The following is a 24,587-nucleotide window of genomic DNA, read 5'->3' as shown; positions in this document are numbered from 1 at the left end:
CACATAACAGCAAGATGTGTGATGATCACATCTGAAAAGACTTGGTTCTTCTCAGTGATTCAAAGCAATTCCAATAGACTTTTCACAGAAAATGCCATCTGCAACCAGAAAAAGAACAGTTTGTGTTTATTTCTTTTTTTTTTTTTAAATCTCTCCTATGGTTTTTCCCTTTTGCTTGATTTTTCTCTTCTAACATGATCCATAAAGCAATGTGTATTAAAAAAAAAAATCTTGCCACTTAGGTTTTTTACCTGTGAAATCCTGGACCAATCACTCAAACAACATTTGCCTCAGTTTCCTCATTTGCAAAAGTAGTGGGCTAATGATATCTGGGATCTTTTTCTATTCTAGATTTTAATCTCCTAAATAACATTTCATTTTTATTAAATAAATTTTTTTCTTAAAAGTACCCTGTCACAAAATCTTGTATCATTCTATCTTCCTATATGCCTCATTCTTTCTAATATATATATTTCCTTTATTTCCCACATCTAAATGCTTTCTTAGGCAATCATCTAACCTTCCACGTCACTTTCCTCCCTCCCCCAAATCAGTCAGCCCTACACAAATTCTAGTCTCCTCTTCCACTTTCAAATTTTTCATCCTTTTATCCTGTTGATACTCATCTCATGCTTAACCCCAATCCTGTTTTATTCCCATCTTCAGCCTTCTTAGCTCCTGCTCTTGTGCTGTGATTGGAATTGGAGGAATTCACATAAGCATGCTGATTGGGTACATGCACGTTTTGATCTCAACTGATCCCTCAAAGCTGGAAGGCAAGCCTATTTTTCTTTAATCGATTCTTTGCTTTACTACCCACAGAAGCTGTTGCAAAGCTCTTTGCTTTTTAAATCTATCATACCTTTTCCTTTTCCCTCTCAGTTGAGAGCCTTGACTCTTTTACTGAGAAAATTCTGAAGACATTTGCCACTAACTCCTCTTCTTTCCTTTTTTTCATTTTAGAAACCTTTTGACATCATCCTCTATCCTCTCTTCTGCCAGTTTCTGATTAATAATAAAGTGATCCTATTTTAGCTAAAGCCAGTTCCTCTATGTTGATTGCTTCTCATCTCCAGTCATCTTTAGCAGATCGCATCCTTTAATCATTTCCTCTCCCTCTCTAATCTTTGATTTCTTCCTATTTGGTACCTTTCCTACTGTACTAACATATGACCAAATCTTCCCAATACTTAAAAACAACAACAACAAAACTTTAGTATTCCCCACCATTCTCTTTAGCTATTACCCTATCTCTTCTCTCTTTCACAGCCAAAGTCATAGAAAAAGTTGACATTTATTTGCTGGTTGCCTTCTCCCCCTTCCCCCAACTCCATTTTATTTTGGCTTCTGACCTTGTCTTTTTTCCAATTACCCTCATTGCTTATCACTCAGATCTTTCTGCTGCATTGAACATTGTTAATGACACTCTCTACCTGGAGTCAACCCCCCCTCCTTTTTCCTTTTTCTTCTCTCTTTTTTCTCTCTCCTCTCTCCTTTTTCTTTCTTTCTCCTCCCTCCCTCTCTCCCTTCTTGCCCTCTTCTCTTTTGTGATTGCTGTCTCCTTCTTCTGCTCCTACTTGTCTGACTATACCTTCATCTCTTTTGGTGGCTTAAAGTCCTTCTTATGTCCTTTAACTGTGAGTGTTTGCCAAGTTCTATCCTGGGCTCTCTTTCTATAGATCATCTATAGATCATCTCTCTTGATGATCTGATCAGTTTCCATGGATTCAGTTATCGGTACTATGCAGGTGACTCATACGCTTCACTATCCAGCTTCATTTTCTCTTGTAAGTTTAAGTCCAGCATCACAAACTGACTGCTGATTGTTTCAACTTGGATGTCTTGGAGGCATGTCAGAGTTACTATATTCAAAGCAACTCAGATGTTTTCCCAAACCTACCCTTGCCCTAAATTTTACAATTTCTGACAAAATCGCCACTATTCTTTGCTTCTCATGTTCATTATCTCTACTATTCACTCTCCCTCCTCCCAAATCTGTTGGCTTTTATCTCTGGACATTCGGTGCTATCTTAGTCTTTACACAATTCCTGTCTAGTTCAAGACCTTTTATTTCTCACCTCAGCTGTTGAAGTGATCTCCATATGGGCTTGCTGCCTCAAACTTCTCTTTCTGATCCATCCTTCCTTATGTGAATATATCTCTGGTAAATTCCACAAGTTCCCTATTGCCTCTTGATTTTAAGATAAATTTCTGTTTTGCTTTAAACATTAGTTGAATTGAGGCAAAACTTTACCCTATTTCTGTTTACTTTGCCTTTTGAATGGAAAAAATCATTGTCAATTGATTGCAGCTTGATCCGTAGAGAAATTCCTAAGTTCTGGTATTAAAGACTTTAATAACCTGATCTCATTTTCCTTTAGCCTCTCTATTTCTAAAATACAAAGCTCTTATTTCCTACCTTATTGAATTTCTTGTTTCCTTCAAGAAGCAACTCAAGCATCATTGTGGGAAGTTCAGATACCCTGAACCTATCTTACTTTTATTTTGTATTGATGCAGTATATACTATGAGGAATTAAATTTGATTCAATTAATAGTCAGCTATAGATTTTTTTAATACAGTAAAATATAAAGTGCTTAGCACAGTGCTTGGCAAATAGTAGATATTATATAAATACTTATTCCCTTTCCACTTTACTTTTTTACCCTTGAGAATGAGTAACATGATGACATTTATATCTAGTAATTTCATTATATGTTTTTGTTGTTTGTATGTTTTTTGAAAATGTTAGGTGTGTATAGTTTTCAAAATGAAGTATATTATCTATATACTTTTTCTTTTTTGATGGAACGTAAGCTCACCGAGAGTAAAAATTGCTTAATATTTTGAATTTTTATCCTTGCTTGGAGATCTTAACATATCTTTACAAAAATGCTTAATAAAAGCTTATTTGTTGATAAATTGCAGGTCCCTTTTGCTAGGTAGGTACTGAAGGTCAGTTTTAAAAGATACACAAAATACGATTCTGTTTCAGAGAGCTTGCCAATCTTTTGGGAGTGTTACAGTCTAGGATTTGCATCTAACATTCATGGTCTATAGATGAAGTATTTTTTGGTTCAATATATAATGAGAGCATCTAAATTATTTTACTCATCTGGTTCAAGTTTTAGAAATGCAATCACATTGGATATTTGTCTGACATTCCACCAACCAATTTTCCTCTGTACTAGATCTCTCTTCCAATCTCTCTTTGTAATGTTGTCAGAAGAATCTTTCTTTACATAGATTTGATCTTTAGTCATTTGCTCAAAGGTCTTTAATGACTTCCCATTACTTCCTAAATACAGTTCTACTACCTTTAGTACTGTATTTTCAGGGACCTCTGCAATCTGGCATTGTTCTTTTCCTGCCTGCCTTATTATAACATGACTTTTTTGGTTCTAGGCTAAACTTGTCTACACATTGTCTTTCAGTGCTTGATATACTCTGTAGTCAACTAATGGCAAATCTTTTTAGTTGAAAAGGTTTTTAAAAATCAAATTGATGTAAGATTGGGGGGGGGGGGACAGTAATTCCTAGATAGCAGCTCACCTGAAAAATCTGTAGAATCCCTCAGTGGCGTTGAGGCTGCTTAATGGAATTCTGCGCTATGATATAGATGCTCCAAATACTATTGCAATCTTATACTTAGTTGAGTGGGGAGTAGGAGAAGGTTGCAGTTATTTTATTTTGCACTAGTAAGACACTATGTATTTGGTTCTATGTTCCATGTTTTAGAAAGGTTGTTAAGGGGGAAAGCAGCCAGAGGATTACTGCCAATACAATGAGGACCCAAGATTGTACCATATAGAAGATTGAAGAAACTGGGTGTTTAAAGCTTGGAGAAAAGTAAAAATTTAGGCGAAAACTTAACGATCTTATTATATGGAAGAGAAATTAGATTTGTTCTTGGCCACAGAGGGCAGGATTAGGAATTAATGGAATTTGTAGGGAATAAGATTTCAGCTTGAAGTAAATACAAAGCTTTCCAGAAGTAGAATGTGTTGTCTTGGGATGCAGGGGGTTCTCTCTCACTAGAATTCTTTTTTTTTTTTTTTTTAATTTACAAAGCATTTGCATGGGTAATTTTTTCAACATTGACCAACATTGGCCCTTGCAAAATTGTTCCAAATTTTCCCCTCCTTTCCCCTACCCCTTCCCCTAACTGGCAGGTAGTCCAATACATGTTAAATATGTTGAAATACATGTTAAATGCAATATATGTATACATATTTATACAGTTATCTTGCTGCACAAGAAAAATCAGATCAAGAAGGAAGGAAAAGAAAAATTGAGAAAGGAAACAAAATGCAAGCAAATAACAGAGTAAGAATGCTATGTAGTTCCACACTGTTCCACAGTTTCTCTCTGGGTGCAGATGGCTCTCTTCATCACTGAACAAGTGGAACTGGTTTGAATTAGAATTCTTTAAGTTAAAGCAAAAACACCACTTTGAGTAAATAAAAGCTTTGGTCTGATTTGGGGGGGAAATGTATTTTTTTTGTTTTATGTTTTTTATATTAGATGGCCTCTAAAATTATTTCTAACTGAGATCCTGTGATTCTTGAGATATCTTATTGATTACCACGCATATATCCACAACTATGCTAGATGATAGGTTCCAACCAAAGAAGAACTATGATAAAAAGTTCTTTTTTTTCCCTCAGTAGTATTTCTCCCCCCCCCATACATGCAAATATAGTTTTCAACATTTACCTTTACAAAATTTTTTGTTCCAAATTTCGCCCCCCTCCAGACAGTAAGCAATCCAATATAGGTTAAAACATGTGCAGTTCTTTTAAACATTTCCACATTCGTTATGCTGTGTAAGAAAAATCAGATCAAAAGGAGAAAAAAACAAGAAAGAAAGAAAAAACAAGCAAACAACAAAAAAAGGTGAAAATACTATGCTTTGGATCTATATTCAGTCTCTTAAATTCTCTCTGGATGTGGGTGGCTCTTTCCATCATAAGCCTATTGGAATTACATTGAATTACCTTGTTGTTGAAAAGAGCCAAGTCCACCATAGTTGATCATATGACAAAAATTTCTTGACTTCAAGCAATTTACAATAATTCTAGTTGTTGAGCTAAAATATGAGATAATAATAAAGTAGTAATGAGTATACTTCAACAATTAAGTATAATGAGAAATTTAAAGAGAGAAAAATAACTGATAGTTGAAATAGTTGGAGAAAGCCACAAAGTAGGTAACATCTACATTGGGCCTTGAAGGATGGTGTCATATTTTGATAGATGAATAGAAGCAGGAGAAAACATTTTAGATAGGAGAAATAGCCAAACAAGGCTATCAAGGCTATCAAGAATGTAAGCAGTGGGGTTGAGGAAGGGGGTAGGGAGGTAAAAAATGTTTTCAAATCCCAGGAAGTTCTGGTTAGTCATTAATTCAACTCTGTTCTCTTCAAGTGTCAAAAGGATGCCAGCTAAGCAACAATATCTGAAGATTAAAACAATGAAAGTGCTAATGTTGTCACTGTCCCACTCACCAAATGGCTGTGAAGCTGCTCTTCTGTAAACAGAGCTGCTCAACAAAGGTCAGATTGTCACCACTATAGAAAGGATGCCAAAATGCTGTTCCTTGGAAATCAAAAGATTTTACCTTTTGGGTTAGCAGTTAGGACACAAATACACACAGACACACAGCCATTTGGGGGGGGGGGGGAATGTGTGTGAAAAGAAAACATGATTTTGTGTTTGAAGGGACTCCAAAATTTAAAAAAAATCTTACTTTATATAATTATGGTTTTACAAAATTAAAGAGAACTATACTTTTATTATTATGCTTTTTTTTAGCTATCAGTACTAATATTAATTAATTTTTTTCATCATTTTTATGGGCTTTTAAAAACCTTGTTTGCCCAGTTTCCCCTTTTATATGTTTATTTCTCTGTTTGCTCTTCACTATTTCCAAAACACTGGGTCTTGGTGTATCCGTCTGTCTGCCTGTCTCTCTCTCTCTTTCTCTCATTCTCTCTTGTTTCCTCTTCTCCCTCTCTTTCTCTATCCCTGTCTCTTTTTCTGTCCATCCTTCTGTATAATAAAATGTACAGAAGCAGAGTCAGAAGTTTTGTTCCATAACAGTTTTGTTTCCACGCAGTGTTGCAGCAACAAAAGTAAATCTTAAGGAAGTGTTCCACTTTATTTTCCCAAATGGCTATTATGTGCTTAGCAGCATTATAAAATAGAGAATTAGGAGGAGGTACATTTTTGCTAAAACAGAATCTGGAATGGGAATGAAGACCAGTGGTGTTCTATCAAATGATTAACTACTGATCCTCTGGAAAAAACAAACAAACAAACAATGTACAGCATTTAAGTTTGATTTGCATTAGTAACTATTTTCTCTATCACTTTCTTAAGTCTACACTGGCAACAGAACAATAAATCAAACTCTGATTTGGAAGGTTTGTGGATTTCTAGGATATAAATGGTTCCACTAAAAAGCAATCTGAATTGCCTCCAGCAAGACAGACCTAGATAATAAAGTGCTTTGTGAAGTTTTAGGAAGAATGTTGTTGTTGGGAAATTAGGAGGACATGGGTTGAGATGAGCTTTATGTTAAAAAATATGGATTGCAAACAGATAAGGATTATTTGACAGGCTTTAACTGATGGATATAAAAATTGATTTTTTCATAAGGTCTACATTTGATCTTAAATATTTTCATAATGTAGTGGAAAGAATACTGGACTGGAGTCAGGAGACGGGTTCAAAAATCCCAGTTATAGCACTTATTAGCTGTGTAACCTTAAAGTCATTTATTTCTCTGTGCCTTAGGGTAACTTGTTTATAAAATGAAAATAATATTTTTGCCTGCCTAATTCGCATGATTATTGTGGAGAAAGTATTTCATAAATTTTAAAATGATATAGAAATATGAATTCGTATATAGTTTTGGGGATAACTTGACCTATGTTATTATTATTTGAAAAAATTCTTTTCTTTTTAATGAACTTTCAGAAAGTTGTTATTCTATGCCATTATGTATTTTTGTATTTTAAGAAATAATATATGAAAAATTCTGAGATACATGCAAAAATTGTTGTAGAACTAACTTGATTCTCATAATGTCAATGAATTGATTCATTGGAATGTCAATCTTAATACAGGAAAACAGATAATGAAACATCCTTCCTTTCTATAGAAAGTTGAGAGTATTATGGGTGATGACTGTTGGATAGAATGGACATCAAAGATCTTAGTTATTAAATTGGGTTTGCTGACCTGTTAGGAAGTGGTGGGGGGGTGCTGTGTATGGTATGTATAGCCTTCATTGGCTATCTTGCTCTTTCAGTAACTTGGTTAGATTAGTGTCTATACATTTTTCTGTTTCTAGAGACTATCCTCTCTACTAGCATCCTATTCTGATGTCTTATTACAGTATGAAGGTGATTTGAGGTTATTCAAAGAAATGTCAGTGGAACACAAGCTCAAGCCAGATCTATTAAAATATTAAAAGTTGTAAATGTAAGAATTTGCCTGTTATGGCCCACATTTCTATACCCAACCTTTCTAGATAGGCTTGAGAGGATTATTACTAAATTGGTTACAGCGTAAAATATTTTTCTGTACTGACCACTTTTGAAAGAGCATCTACTAAGTCCCATGGGGACACAAGGATTTTCAGTTTTTAAAATATAAAATGCACTCTTAATCTTGTGCTTAACCCCCTGTAGTACAAAGAAACAATTGAAATTGCATTTTGATTTAGTCAATTTCTTTTTAAAAATATCAAAATTATAAATTCCACATTCATTTAGGTATTTATATTCCTGATCTTAAAATCTCCAATAGGCAATGGTATACTTTTTTTTTAAGATTAAAAAAAAGTTATGCTAAATTTGATAACCCCAATAGAAAACTCCTTATTAATGAAAGAAAGAGATAAGAGTCTGAATTCTGGGGACTGGGAGTGTAAAATCAAATGTACAGAAACACTTTACATGAAACGATAAAGTTTAGTTATTTTAATATTTGTTTTTAAATATCAGTTAACTTTAGCAGAAAATACCAAAAATGTGCAGTTTGCTTCTTTAGATTCTTTTGAACTTTTTTTCTTCTGTATGTTTACAAATTTTGTTAATTTGGTTTTATTTTTAGTTGTAGTGAATTTGTATATTCTACTTCTACTTTATATTATTTCGTATCTTCCTATTTCTTTCTGTTCTTTGGACTTGTCATATGCAATTTCTTATGGTACAATACTATTCTTTTTTTTTAACATACCAAATTATATTTCAGCATTTAAAAATTATCCTAATTAAAAGTGTTAATTGTTATCTATGTTGATACAAATAATCTGTAGGGCAGACTATTATTATTGATATATTAATGCACTCAGGGAAATAATTTAGTTTCATTGGTGCACATGAAATTATAGAGCCTCGGAGATGAACCAGTTACCTAGGCCAACCATCTTACATGAAACATGACTTTATTAAATAATATGAAAATGAGTAGGGTTATAGTATTCTTCTATGCCAGGATAACTTGGCTTAACTATATATGAAGGGTCTGTCTCCCTCCTCTCAATTTTAAATTTCATCATCTCCCGGTGTTAGACTAAGGGGTTCATCATGGTCATGATCCCTGATCAGTTTAATACCTATGGCTGAGTTTTATTGACATTTCATTGATCTAGCCCAAGTAAGGGCACTTTTTTTTTTTAATACAGTGATTTCACTGACATTGATTTTGGAACTATTGTGGCTTAAGACAGAATTTCTTGCTTTAAATCATTATTGATTAGATAAAGGCAAGTTAAAACAATTCTGAGGTATCATATTGTACCTATCAGATTGGGTAATATGATAGAAAAGGAAAATGACAAATACTGGAGAAAATGTGGGAAAATTGGGGCACTAATGTATTGTTGGTAGAATTGTGAACTGATTCAACCATTCTGAAGTTATTTGGAAGTGTGACCACAAGACAGTCAAACTGTGAATACCCTTTGATCCAGCAGTACCAGTATTAGGTCTGTAACCCAAAGAGATCACCAAAAGAGGGGGGAAAGGACCTACATGTACAAAAATATTTATAGCAGTTTTTTTGTAATGGCAAAGAGTTAGAAGTTGAGTAGATGCCCATCAATTGGGGAATAGCTGAACAAATTGTGGTATGTGAATGTAATGGAATGCTGTTCTCTAAGAAATGATGAGCAGGCAGATTTCAGAAATATCTGGACTTACATGAACTGATGATGAGTGAAGTAAACAGAACCAGAAGAATCTTATATATACTAATAGTCACATGATGTGATGATCAACATGATGAACTTACTTTTTCTCAACAATACAGTGTTCCAGGACAGTTCTAAAAAACTCATGATGGAAATTGTTACACATAGTCAGAGAAAGAGTCTATGGAGTCTATGGAGTCTAAATGCAGATCAAAGCAGACTGTTTTCCCTTTCTCTGTGTGATTTTTTTTTTCCTGCTGCTTCTTTTACAACATGACTAATGAGGAAATGTTTTACATGATTACATGTGTATAACCCGTATGAGATTTTTTGCTGTCTTAGGGAGGGAGGGGAGAAAAAATTTTAATTCATTCTTACAAAAAACAATGTTGTAGACTATCTTAACATATAATTGGAAAAAATAAAATACTATTCAATAAAAACCAAATACTCAAAAAAGAGAGAATTACTCCTGACATTTCTGATAGTTTGGAATTTTGTATTGTTACTCCTGATCCTTTGAAGTTTGTCTCTTTATTTGCCTAGCAGGTAATTGGGCAAATGGAATTCAATTTTGCCATTTTATACCAGGTTAGCTAGAAGAATGTGTGTGTGTGTGTGTGTGTGTGTGTGTGTGTGTGTGTGTCTGTGTGTGTGTAAAACTAACATTGTTGGCAATTGGGCAATTTTAGTTTTAAATTTATAATATGAGTTTCAGTTTACTGTTTGATGTAACTTTCTTTTAAAGTTATTTTAAATTCTGAATTTTATTTTTTTTCTCTCTTAGCTGTGTTAGAGTAGAAGAACATCATGCTGTTGATATTGACCTATATCACTGTCCCAACTGTGCAGTTCTCCATGGATCTTCCTTAAGTAAGTAGTAGATATGCAAATTAATTTCAGTGCAAAATATGTGATAACGCATTGTAACCAATTATATCATTATCAGGTATTACTATAAGCAGTGTTTTTTTTACGAGATATCAGGAATAACTTCTAAATCCATTATTAAACTGTATCTGGGTCAGGAAGTTTGTGTGTTAAAAGTTATTAATTGTCAAAATGAAGTGAAAATTATATTGGTTCTAGTTACTTAGTCTAACTAATTTTATAAATTAAAATTTTTTGCTTTTAGAAATATTTGTGAAATCTATAGAATATATAGAGATTTTATTTTCCAGTAAAATTAGAATATAATTCTTTAGCCAGACTTTATTTTGAAGTTTGGCTATATGTTTTTAGCAGAAATAAAGTATTTAGCTAATATGTTCAATAAAAATATATTGATAAACTCTTCTGAATTATTTAATGATCCTTTTTTTGCTTAAAAATTTTAAACTAAGATAGACTCAGAATTATGATAATTATTTTTTGTTGCACCCAAATCCTCCAGAATAGGAATTATAGACTGCTAGCATACTTTAATATGTTTTGACCCAGGGTTTGGTTTACAGGTGAATTTACAGTATTTTTTGAAATATAACAGGGTAGACTATAATTTAGGATCCTTTGTGATTTTTCAGACACTTCTATTATTGTTTCATTTATCTAGTATTAATTGAAAGTTTTTTTAAAGGATGGGACTATTTTCTAGGTAATAAAAAGCATACCTCAGTGGACTAATATTCCTGTGATAGTAATGATTAAATGTGGGTATTTAGCTAGTCTGGAGAACTTATGTATATGTAGAAACTTGTATGTACACTTTTTTTCAAAAATATAGCTAGAACTTACCCATTATACACAAAATGTTTATTATAGGCCAGGTTTTGAACCAATATTGGAACAAAATAAGACATTTGGGGAATATTTAGCAATTAATAAAAAGAGGTTCATTTAGTCATTGCAGGGAAAAGAAAAGTTATTGGAGGGAATATTTATTATGAACACAGCCTTCTGCTGAGTACGGAATTCTTATCTTTCTCTCTTGTGATGGTCTAAGGTCAGACACTTAAAGGAACAGTTGAAGTTGCTCAAAGAGCCTTTAGTCTTTTTTGTACTTAGGTGACCAGGACTGATCAGTGGCTTAAACCACTTAGTTCTTTATATGAGTCAGTTAGGTTTTGAAGACAGTTTCAGTATCTTTTAAGACAACATATCAACAGTAACAGCCAAAGATGTGAGATATAGTCGAGTCAGAGATTCTAAGAAAAATTGTAATTGTTCTTAGCACAAAGGTCATTACAAAGTGAACTAGAAATTGAGTTCAGCTTTTTTTATTCCTATGAAGAAATAAATTCAGTGAAGTTATTTTCATAGTCTCTGTGCTTTTTGGAGTAGTGTTAAATAGAGAAGCAACATTGTAATGTAGTGGATAGAGAATCAAGACAGCCTGGTTTCCTGTTCTGCCTTCAACTTATTGCTTTTGTAACCTCTCTCATTCCAAGGCAACACTTTAAAACAAAAGTTGAAGATCTTCATTGTTAGAGGTTTTGCTCTTTGTTAGGAATTTTTTGTTCATATTTACTGAATTCCTCTTTCCCCTCTTCTCCCCTCCTTTCCCTGATCTTTTTTTTTTTCTTTCTTGGAAGGGGTTGGAGGAGGGATACAGGTAGGTCACACTGGTGTTTTAGAGGTGGAGTTCTGAACACTCCTTGCTCCCCATTGTCACTTTTAGATTTTCCCTTTGCCTCCTTCATTTGGTAGCCCTTCCTCTTTTGAAATTCATTCATTTGAAACTTTTACCCAGTAAAAATGATGGTGGTTGTAGTGTTTATCAGGCATTCTTCCTCCTTTCTCAAGTTTAGCACCTCTATTCCTTTCTTTTCCAACTTCTACTTTTCTATAAGAGATTTTTAATATATACGTACATGCTCTTTTCAATTCCCTCTTTTTCCATTTTTTTTGTTTGTGTTCTTTGTCCTATTCCTTCATTCTTTAGGGATAGTTGTCCCCTAAATCTTAGCTATTACTCAGAAGTGTTCCATTTCTTGCATTAGAAACTCTTGACATTCTCCTGCCTGACCATAATCTCTTTACATTATATACCTGTTTTTACTTTTTTCTCCTTCTGCACCTGTTTTCTACCCTTAGTATTTTCTCAAACCTTTATCTCCATTCTGTTTTCACTTTCCTCCTTTTCCAACTATAACCTAATAGTTTAGCTATTTCAAATCAACTCTACTGTACTCTACTCTTGAATACCTTGCTTCCTTTTAACAAACCTCAGGTTCTGGATTTCTCTCATCTCCTGTATATTAAACTCCTACTTATAAACTGCAGAATGAAACTAGAGTACATTCCACATCAGTGCTGACTGAGTACATTACAGATTTATATTATCCAACTTCTGGTTCAGTTACCTCAAGTTTATCCTGAGGTTTGTTGTTGTTTAGTTGTGTCCAATTCTTCATGACCCAGTTTTGGGGGTTTTCTTGACAAAGATACTAGAGTTTGCCATTTATCTTCTTGAACTTATTTTATAAATGGAGAACTGAGGCAAACAGGGTAAAGTGACTTTCCCAAGATCACACAGTTTGTAAGTGTTGGAGACTAGATTTCAACTCATGAGAATGAGCTTCCGCCTGACTTCAACCCTGGCATTCTATCCACTTAGTCTCCTAATTGATTCCCTAACTCACCACCTCTCTCTTGCCCTACTCTCAGCTATTTCAAATTTCTTTGCTCTTAAAGGCTCTCTCTCCACACCTCCTCCTTCCCTAATCTCTCTCAGATGAAGATATTACCTCTTATGCTACTGAAAAAATTGAAGCTGTTTAGCATGAACTCAATCTTCTCCATGTGCTTGATCTCAGAGTCCTTAAAATCATCCCCTATTTTCCCCTCTTCTCTTCCAGTCTCTGACAAAAGGGTAACTCTTAAAGTCCAACTTTGAAAGTTGGGACTTCTGTTCTCTTCCTGTCTCTCTAGTGTATTATATTCTCATTCATCTCCAACCTTTTTCAAATCTTCAACCTCTCTCTCTCTCCTGGTTCTTTCCCTGCTATTTTCAAATATGCCCAAGTCTATCCCATCCTTTAAAAAACAAATAGGAACCTTTTCCTAGATCCTACAGAGATCTCAAGCTATCATTCTATATTTCTTTTCCCTTCCTCTGCCAAACTCTTTGAAAAGATGTTTGAATGTGTTATCACTACTTCTCTTCTCCCTGGATAGCTCTTTGTAATGTGGCACCAGATCTTTTCTCTTCAAAATTGCCAAATATTTCCTCAGATATCTCATTTTCTGTTATGGGCCAGAACTCTGAAACAAGGATTCTTACAAGGTGTTAAGTCAGTGGAATTGATAAAGACAATGGTTATCTAGTTTAGCGTGGTGCTTAATAGTTCTGTAGTTCAGTACATGTACTTAGTACTTAATATAGTTCCACAAGATTCACACCTATGATAATGCAATTATAAGAGAGCATATAAGCTGGGACAAACTCAATCAGTGAGTGCCAGAGATAGATTCAGAAGGGCCAGACACAGATCAGAAGGGACCCAGAGACACATTCTTTCCATCTTCGGCCAGGCTCTTGGAGCTCTCCTGGGGGACCGAGAGGCTCAGAGACAGAGAAGACAAGAGAACTGGAGGCAGACGTTCAAGCTCTCAGAGCCAAGGAGAGCCAGATTTATTCACTCCATCTCACACCACCTTGGTGGCAGGCCTGTCCTACTTAACTTCTCCACTGAAACCAAGACTCCAGAAGGCCTCTAAGAAAACTAGCCCAGGCCCCTGGCAAGGAAAGTAGATTGTGAAGGAGATAATAAAGGATTTGAACTTTAACACCTGGCTATTCTTGTGGTGATCACTTTGCTGAAACAAAGGCTGCTCCAGAGACCTCCAGAAAACCACCAAGTGGATTCATTTTGGATTTCTCCCCCATATTCCCCAGTAAACTCATCATTGGGAAATGTCATCTTGCCAGATCCAGTCAGCCTTGTTACTTATAACTCATTAGTACCTTCTACCTTTCTGATTTTGGGGGTGGAGGGACTAGCCATAAATTCCTCCACTTAAAGGAGAGGAACAGGATTGACATCTCAGACATTTTATTTCTCATCCAATTGCATTTATTTTGGACCTCTTTGAACTCTCTGGAAGCATTCAATTTAGACTTCTTTGACTTTTCCACCTTTTTCCTTTGTTGGATAATTGCCCCCTTCCCTTTTCATTTTTTTGGGGGGCGGGTGTCTTCCATTAGATTTTAAGTTCCTTAAAGACTGGAACCTTAGCATTTAGCAGAGTGTTTTGCAAGCATTAGGCACTTAATAAATGTTTGTTGACTTTTACTTGTTGCCAAATCTATTGGTCTTTTCTGCTACTCTTGCTACTATTTGCTACTTTTTCCTCTTGGATATTTCAGTCTCCATTCTGGTCCACAATCCGATTATGTCCATTAATTGTGGATGGTTCCCAAGAACTCTTTCCCTGCCCTTCCTTTAATATCTCCTCAAAATACTTTGGTTTATCTGTTGTCTCTATGCAAGACTCCTAGGTCTTACCCAGTCCCAGTTTCTTCCCTGGGGTCCTATCCTGTATCACCATTTGCTAATTGGGGCATTTTGAAACTGTTATGTCCCAGAGACATCTTAAACTCATCATGTTTAAAGTAGAACCCAGTATCTTTCCCCCAAATCCTCCCCTCTTCCAGAGTTTCCTGTTTCTCTCAAGGGCACTGACATCCTTTGTGTCTCAGGTTCATAATCTTGGTATCATCCTCGATTCCTCACTCTCATTCTCGAGCCGCATATCTGTCTAGTCCATTGCAAAAGTTATCCTTTTTACCTGGACCGCATTTCTTGTATCCAGCTCCTCTTCTCTACACTCACAAGATAGCATCTTAGTTCAGGCTTTCCTCAGCTTTCACCTATGTTATTACAATTGCCTCTTATTTCCTGATTCTTCTCTTTGCCTCAATTCTCTCCTCACTTCAGCTCATTCCATATATAATTTTGCCAAAACATTTTCCTTTAGCACAGATATGACCATTTTTGTTTAACTTTTAAAGTCTTATATATTCTGGTTCCAATCTACCTTTCCAGCCACACTGGACATTCTCCATGCCATTGCTATTGTACTCCTTTCCAAACTATCTTGTAATTCACTATACTCTCTTATGTATATTTGTATGTATTAACTTTATATTTGTGCTATCTATGTTTTTATGTTTTATACATATTATCTTCCCCATACATATTATCTGAGATGTGTGGTAGAGTCTCAGAGTTGTCTTAATTTGCATTTCTCTGCTCAATATTGATTTGGAGCACCTTTTTTCATATGACCATAGAGATGGTTTCAATTTCTTTATCTGAAAATTGTTCATATTCTTTGACCATTTGTCAATTGGGAAATGGCTTGAATTTTTATAAAGTTGAGTCAGTTCTCTATATATTTTAGAAATGAGGCCTTTATCAAAACCCTTGAATGTAAAAAAGTTTTCCCAATTTATTGCTTCCCTTCTAATCTTGTCTGTATTACTTTTGTTTGTACAAAACCTTTTTAACTTAATATAATCAAAATTATCTATTTTGTGATCAGTAATGATCTCCAGTTCTTCTTGGTCACAAATTCCTGCCTTCACAGATCTGAGAGGTAAACTCTTCTATGTTCTTCTAATTTGCTTATAATGTCACTTTTATGGGAAAAAAAAAAAGAAAGAAAGAAAAAGAAAGGCAGCTATAAACTCTTTTGTACACTCCTGCCTTTAACTTCTAGATGCCTGAGAGAAGAAATACTGTCATGAGCACAGCAGAACATGAGAGGATTGAAAATATAAAGCAATAAATTTCCATTTCAAGAAAACCTATATAATAAAAAATAAATAATAATAAAAAATATCACTTTTATGTCTAAATCATGAACCCATTTTGACCTTATCTTGGTGTACAGTGTTAGATGTGAGTCAATGCTTAGTTTCTGCCATACTAGTTTCCATTTTTCCTAGCAGTTTTGGTCAAATAGTGAATTCTTATCCCAAAAGCTGGGGTCTTTGGGTTTGCCAAACACTAAATTACTGAAGTCATTAACTATTTTGTCCTATGAATCTAACCTATTCCACTGATCAACTTCTCTATATCTTAGCCAGTACCAAATGATTTTGATGACTGTTGCTTTATAGTATAGTTTTAGGTCTGGCACAGTTAGGCCACCTTCGCTGGCATTTTTTTTCCCGCTAATTCCCTTGAAACTCTTGACCTTTTGTTCTTTCCAGATGAACTTTGTTATTTTTTTTTTCTAGATTTGTAAAATAATTTCTTGGGAGTTTGATTGGTATGGCACTAAATAAATTAGAGCTTTTTTGATTGGTATGGCACTAAATAAATTAGAGCTTTTTTTTTTTTTTTTTTACATGCTGTCTAATTCACATTTCAGCCTATCAGATGTGTTTGGAGCATTTGCCAAACAGTAACCAAACCTAGACCTCTCGGTTTTTTAAAAACTATATTCACTTTTAAATTGTGCAGTGATCCTTATGAAAATTAGTAACTAAAAAGGCAGAAAACAAAGACACATGCTTGTTAAAAAATGCTTATTGGTTTCATGGAAGGTGCCCCTATATATTGTAGTCCTAAAGTAACTGGAAAGTCGAAATAGATGGTGGTGACTCTAGGTGTTCTTCTTTATAGAGGGCAGTTATTGAAGTTTTAAATTTTGGGACATTCCAGAGTTTCTTTAGGGACCCACCCCATCTCTACTCCCTGTCTTCATCTTCATTTATGTATTTATCCAACAGGATATTTGTATTAAGGGGAAAAAGTTTTTTTTTTGAAAATATAGAAAAATTCTGTGGTGACTTGTTAGTGTTTAGGAGCAAAATTAAATTTATTTTCAATTAATATGAAATTGTGAGCTTTATTAATACTAAAAAAGGCACCTGAAAGTATCAGCAACTATTCTTACTCTTCCGTGTGTACAGAATTTTTATGTGAAACTTCTTCATAAACAAACTTACTGAGGTTGTTAGTAAGAAACAAGATAGGTTTTTGCAAGAGTTACTCCTCAGGAAACTACATGCTTATCATTCATTTGACTAAAAGGTGTAGAGAATATGTGTCTATTGTGTTTATTGTTATTTCCTGAAACATATAACAACAGAAATAATCATGTTCTACCTCTAAGGCACATTATAAGTAAGGAACAGTGTGCTTTCCAAAAGACTTGGCTACTGTCATGACACAATCAAGCAGAATCCAAGTTGAATAATTCCCTGTGGTTGTTGAGGTTCTTTAGATTTTAGGTTCCATGCTCTTCCTACTACATCACAGTGCTCCTCAGTGACGTTTCCTCATCTGAGAAGCAGTGTGGTTAAGGTGCTAGGCTTGGATTTGAGATGAGTTTCAAATTCTGTGTCAAAGTAACAATGTAACCCCGAGGAAGTCTTGAATTATGTGCCTCAGTTTCTTAATTAGTAAAATGAAAGGATTGGACTTGATGACCAACTTCTAAAGTCCCATTTACTTCTAAATCTCTGATCTCTTTGTATATATTAACATGATCATTTCATTAGAACCCTGAATATCTCTTGAAACTTATTTGTAGCAATTCAAAGTAATTTGGCTTAACTATCTATTGAGGAAAAATCAAGTGAATAAAGAATTATCTGTTATCCAGGGTATGATATACATAAGAATAGACATCCTGTGAAGCTTGTCTATCACCAAATATATCTGGGATAGATATTAAAAATGCAGATGATTTGGGCCCAGAATTAAATAGAACATCGATCTGGATTGTCTTCAGGAAATTGCAGAGTCCCTTTAATGATCTTAGACTTTTTTTTCTAGAAATCATGATCTCTCTTTTAATATTAGTACAATACTAGTATTTTTATAGTGTTTTGAGATATGAAGCTTCTGGTATTTTTACCTCTCCCTTTTCTCAGTCTATCTTATTTCTGATTTCATTTTCTTTTAAGATATTGCTGTTCATTTTATTCAGTCCAGATGTAAGCTATACCATACTCTTTGCACAAATGAAACTAATGCAAGGTAAACGTAAAAAATGAGCAGGTAAATAGGAAAAATATTTACAGCAAGTTTCTCTGATTAAAATCTCATTTTTAAGATATATAAGGAAGTGATCCAGATTTGTGAGAATTAAAACCATCCCCCAATTGATAAATGATCAAAGAATATTAACATGAAGTTTTCAGTGGATAACTATCAATAGGTGTATGAAAAAATACTCTAAATCACTAGTAGTTTGAGAAATGCAAATTAAAGCAAGTATGAGAACCCCTTCACACTTATCAAATCGACAAAGTTGAGAAAAAAAAGGAAAATGACAAATGCTGGGAATTGAGAATAGGTGTTGGATAACAGGTTATATTAATGTACTGTTGGTGGAGCTATGCATTAGTCCAGCCATTATGGAAAAGAATTTTGAATTATGTCTTCACCACCTGCCTTTTTTCCCTTTCTTTTCCTTTCTTTTTATCCCATCATTATTTTTTAAAGATTACTCTCCCTTTAAGAGTTACTATCTTCCCTTTTTTAGTTCTTTTCTAGGTTTACTTTAGGCAAACTAGAATCTAGTTGGCTAGAGGCACCTTTTAAATTATATGGACAAATTTTGAAGAGTAAACCATGCAATACTCTTTTACATTGCATTACTTTATTAGTTTTACACTCCAAAGAAATCATCTTCTGTTATCTTCTCTATCCCATATTAAGTAATGAACTCTTTACCTATAGATTGAACATGTAATTTCTTCCTTGCTCCTCTAATTTGTTTATATCATCTTTACAGTTTTTATCTTGTTATATGGTGTGAGATATTGGTCTATAACTAGATCCAAACTATTTTTCAGTATTCTCAAAAGTTTTTGTTGAATAAATAGTTCTTACCTGAGGAGCAGGGATCTTTGGGTTTGTCAAACACTAGGTCACTGTGTTTATTTGCTTTGAATCTTCTACCTATTTGTTCTACTATTTTATTTCTTAACCAATATCAAAGCATTATTGTATAGTGGCTTTTTTTTTTTTTCATTTTAGCTGACTTTTATGCTATGTTTATCCTCACTGAAAGTGTTTGAACATATGGCTGAAAATATCATGTTAAAATATCACTCCACTGGTGACTGGGAAAGCAAGAGGGCATAATCCAGAACTTATGGGCAAGTGTGCCATCATGACATTGCCATATTCCATTGGACTAGCCACATTGTTCAGACATCAGATGGACGCTTGCCAAAAAGACTTTTTATGGAGAACTCATACAAGGCCAGGTTTCATAAAGAGGTCAGAAAAAGCGATGCAAGGACACTCAAGGGTCGCTTAAGAACTTTAGAATTAACTGTATGGCACGGGAGATACTGGCACAGGACCATTTAGCACAGTGTGCCCTCATCAGAGAATGTACTCTGCTCTATGAGCAAAACAATTAAGGTAGCTCAGAAGAAAGGAGAGATGCGCAAAGTTAGAGAAACCACCTCAAATGCTGGGCTATTTATGTTTAATCTATGGCAGAGGACTCCGAGCTCTGATCAATTGCGTCAGACACACTGTAACTCGACTCTAACATCATGGTGTCATTTTGTCCTCTTTGAGAATGAAGGACAGCAACCAATCAGCCAATTGCCAGTGAGGGTAAAATAAAAATTCCTTAGCTTCAATTTGGTTTACATTTGCTTTTCCAGCCTCGTTTCATGTTAACTTTTTCATATGTTCTCTATTTGATTAATTGACCACCTAGTTGTTCATTGAACTTGAAATTTCTCTTCTGTGAACTTGCCTTTGTATAGGCTTTATATCCTTGATGCTTGATATGCCTTCTCCTTAACTACAGTTCTTAAAATTCCTGTTTTTCTTAAAGCTCAGCTCATCTGCTACCTTTTTTATTAAAGTCTTCCTTGACCCTCTCATTCCCTTTTCAATACTTTTTCCCTTTTCAAGATTACCTTGTATTTAGACACATAATTCTATATTTTTCCCTTTCTACCCATAGGATTTAAGTGACTTAAGGCAAGAATTGTCTTTTGTCTTTGTATCTCCAGTGCCTAATAGGTTTTTATTACATATTTAGCTTTTAAAATTGAATACATGCTAGAAGCTCCCTAAAGTAGTAGAATGCCAAAGATATTTTTTTAGGAGTAGTGAAACTATTTCAGGAAAGGGGAAACCAGATGCTTTTCAGAATCAGTGGAGCTGTTTTCTATAGATATTGTCAAAAAGTGCTATATCTGGGCAACATTTAAAAAATTTGGCTATGATAAAATAGACTTATCTGGCCTTTCAAAATTAGAAGTAAGATGTTCTACCATTATTAATTACCTTGACTCATGTAGTCAAGCTATACTTATTTTTTTTTTTTTTTGCTATGATTGCATAAGCTTTACTTCTTGCTAGAAATCTCATGGCAAACTAACTCTCTGTACCATCTTTTCCTATTAATAATGTTCCCTTTCATCTTTTTGTCAGAACATTTATGTTTTTTCACTGGAGATTTTCTAGTTTTACCTCTCCCTTCCTCATTGGACCAAACTGGGGTTACTCAGCTGTAATTTTGGTATGTTTAACATATAAAGTTATTTTAGGTGATTTTGAAAGTTGCTTGACTTTTTTTTGAAGGTAATCTACTTTAAGATAATCATTCTTTATCACCAAGTTCTTCCTTTCTGGTAGATTTTTTTAGAGTTGTACTTTGGTGGTCTAAAAAGGGATATTAGAAAATACACTAAAAGTGATTATGTGATGTGATCTGACCCTCTTAGACAACCAGGATAAAAAATAACATTAATTTTCATACTCTCTTTAAAGGTAAGTATTGGTCTAAGGCATCATCTTTTCTAGTTACATTTTTTCCATCTTCAAATTCTGCTTTCAAATTTAAGAAGTTGCTAAGAAAATTGAAGTACCCAGGATGATGTCATCAAACAACATTTACATTTCACTAAGAAATATTTTAAAAGGATTTCTTTTTAATGTCATGTTGAACAAAATAAAATTTACAGATGATGATTTTCTGTCTTAGAATTTTTATTTTTTATTTCATCATTTAATCAACAAGTATTCATAAGTTGTCAATTATGTTCCAAGACATAAGGATCAAATTTGTAATTAAAGTCTTGTTCTGATACCTGCAATGATCCTCAAAGGCTATTGTAATGGAACTCCCATTCAGGCAAATTTTACCAATTGTAAAAGGTAAGAACTTAATGATAAAGTGTTTTCTTTTGTTTTTTTTTTTTCACTGAGGACCAACGTACAGAGAAGCTTACTTCTAGTAGTCTGGCCATTAGTTGCTGCATTGGTTGTCCATGGCAAGTTATGAATGTTCAGAAGGTATATTTATTATATATATATATTTATTATTTGAATCTCAATTACCAAAAATATTTTTATTTTTAAAAATTCTAGTGAAAAAGAGGAGGAACTGGCACAGACACGATTACACAGAAAATGATGATGGTTCCAAACCAGTACAAGCTGGGACACGAACTTTTGTTAAGGAATTACGTGCTCGGGTCTTCCCAAGGTATGTCTTTTGTATGACTAAGAATGTTTGGATTTTTCTTTCAGTTCCCTTACCTACTTATGGATGAGGCTAAGGGGCTCTTGTCATACTTTTCATGTCTTCACCACCTGCCTTTTTTCCTTTTCTTTTTATCCCATCATTATTTTTTAAAGATTATTACTTTCCCTTTAAGAGTTACTATCTTCCCTTTTTTAGTTCTTTTCTAGGTTTACTTTAGGCAAACTAGAATCTAGTTTGCTAGAGGCACTTTTTAAATCTATTAGGTTTACTTTGTTGGTGACATTAAAGACTAAAAATATTGCTACTTTATCTTCTAGATGATATTCTTTGTAAATCTGTTGGTGGTGTGTTGAAACTAGCCAGATGATGGGATTTCTTGAGGCTTGAGAGAGCTTGGTTATATTATTAAAATCATGATTGAGAGTCTTTTGTACAAGATATTTGGCAACTGAGCTTCAACATAGTTACTTTAGTAAAAACTTGAAATTTATATCCATTCAAATAATTTCAATCAAGATATTTATGGAGAAGCTAGAGTAATTGACTTTTCTACCCCAAAACTTCATGAGCTCAGCCAGAAAGGAACAGGAAAAGAAGCTGCCAGCAAAGTCAGAGCCAGCCCAGCAAACTAGCTGACTCTTGCATCATAATAGTAGGTAGAGGATACATGTAACCTGCTAAGAAGACTCTGAGACCAGAGACAGCCAGAGTGGGCTACCTCCTGGTAGGAGATGGTAGAAGCCCAGGAATGTGACAACAAATAGAACTATACAACAGCACTTACACCTGTATACACTAGGCTTGGGATCTTTAGGAGCAGAGCATTTTTCTCCTACAATGCTATAGAGAGTCCTGAAGACTCATGTTCTGAACTTCAAAGCTCCAGGAGGACTAGATAGGGCTGAGTTGGGTGGGGAAAGGGAAGTGAAGATTTTTGTAAAAATTCTTGGGAGTATTATGTTTAGACTAAGCAGTGTTTGGAACCTGGTCCTGGTTTGGAGTCCTAATTTAGGAACTAAGTATGGAGAAATGAATAAGTAAAGGAAAACCTCCACTAGCGTAAAATAACATTGCAGATCTGTAGATCTTACATGAATGTCCACAAGAAATGAATCAAGAGATGAAAAACAAAGAATGAATGAAAAGGAGACTAAATGCCAAACAAATAAACTACTCCATGGGACAGCAAGACATTCTAGAACAAAACTTAAAGATTAAAAAAATAGAAGGAAGTATGAAGTATGAATTATAGGATATCAAAAATAACTGACCTGGGAAATAGGGCAAGGAGAGAGAAATTCAAGAGTTATTGGACTCCATGAAAAGCATGTTTCTAAAACAGACAACAACGTTTTGAACTAGGTTTTTGCCTGCAGGCTTTGTATCCCTAGAACTTAATATAGTGCCTGCATATAATAAGCACCTAATAATTTTTAACTTATTGACACTATATTTAAAGATTTTAAAGAAATCACAAATAAAAACTTTCCATATCTATTGGAACCAGAGGTCAAAATAAAGATAGAAAAAAAATTCATCAATTGTTTCTAGGAATAAAGTTAAAAAGAAAAAAATTTAGGAATGTTTTTGTCAAAATCAAGAACTACACAGAAAAAATATTGTAAGCATATAAAAGGAAGCAATTCAGCTATCAAGAACCATAGTTTGCACTACATAAGACCTGGCAGCTTCTTCTGATAAAAGAGGAATTCTTGGAATACGGTATACCAAAAGCCAAAAGATAGAAACTTATAACCAAGAATAAGTTAGCTAGCAAAACTAAACAGTTTTACAGAGAAAAAAGCAGACCTTTAATAGAATAGGATTCTTAAAAAATTCCTGATGAGAACCAAAGTGTAATAGGAACATAAAATAGAAACACAAGGGTACAGAAAAATCCTAGAAAAGTAATTTTATGTGAACAATTGAAAGGGACTGTATAATGATGAAGATGATAATAGCCAACATTTATATCAGTATTTAAGGTTTGCGAAGTGCTTTGCATATATTATATCATTTTATTATCCTCGATAGCAGTCTTAGGAAGTAGATGCTATTATTTTTATTTTAAGAGAGGAGGAAACTCGTGCTAAGAAAGATTATGTGACTTGGCCAGGATCATACTGCTGCTTGTAAGTTTCTGGGGCAGAAATTGTGCTCAGCTTTTCCTGACTCCCAAGGACAGCAAGATTTCTGTCCACTACACTAGTTGCAATCAAACAGGTGTCTCTTAAAAGCCTTAACATGTGCATTCTTAGGTGAGAAGATCTCAGACTATATGTGTGCTAGAGAGCTGAACTTTTCAATTCCTGCTCAGTGCAGTGTCTCTTTGAGGGAAAGCTGTTTGAGCTTAGACTAGGCAGTTTCCACATGCCTCAAAGCAACCTTTTTCATTCATTCCAGCAAAAGGTGGTATCCACCACCTCTTGCTGCCAAACTAACTTCACTTCTTGACTGTGGAAAGGCTTATATGCAAAAAGAACAACTCCCTTTTGACTCCAGGTCTCTCTGCCTATCTTCTGAGAGTATAAGGATGGAGTCTTTTCACTCAACATTCTTGTACCTGGTCATATCCACCTCATCCCAGCAACTCTGAACTCTGTATATCATCATCCAAACTCCATTCCTTACCCCTCCCATCCCATTCCTCACTGCCATCCCCTTCAATCCTCCTACCCCAAATTTCATTCTAATTTCACCTACCTCTTCTATTGTGCCCTCTGGAATGCTTGTTCCAATAGGCGCAGAGTTCCCTTCATTTAAAATTTTTTCTTCTCACACATCTGGCTTTTACCAGAACCTGGTTTTGTCTTGATAACAATCTTTTCCAGTCCTTGTGTACTTTTCCTTCATTGTCTTTTGCTCCTTGGTTGAGGTGGAATGTTTAGAATCCTTCTTTCTCCCTACTTCCATATACTCCCCTTGCATCACTCTGTAGTCTCTCTTCTTTGGAGGTTTATACT

At 34.4% G+C, this 24,587-nt stretch overlaps 1 protein-coding gene across 2 annotated transcripts in view; it reads left to right on the top strand.

The window, feature by feature from the left end:
• Positions 1-24,587, top strand: part of KDM7A (lysine demethylase 7A) — an 86,943-nt gene that overhangs the window by 14,861 nt on the left and 47,495 nt on the right. For both annotated transcript variants that reach the window (XM_031939177.1, XM_031939178.1), the window contains exons 2-3: positions 9,989-10,074; positions 21,507-21,624. In XM_031939177.1, the coding sequence (XP_031795037.1) occupies positions 9,989-10,074; positions 21,507-21,624 (204 nt within the window). The remainder of the gene's footprint in view (positions 1-9,988; positions 10,075-21,506; positions 21,625-24,587) is intronic.

This window comes from Sarcophilus harrisii, chromosome 5, assembly GCF_902635505.1.
Source record: "Sarcophilus harrisii chromosome 5, mSarHar1.11, whole genome shotgun sequence".
NCBI lineage: Eukaryota > Metazoa > Chordata > Mammalia > Dasyuromorphia > Dasyuridae > Sarcophilus > Sarcophilus harrisii.
The sequence above is the reverse complement of the archived record's forward strand: the minus strand, read 5'-3'. Positions and strand labels throughout refer to the sequence as shown.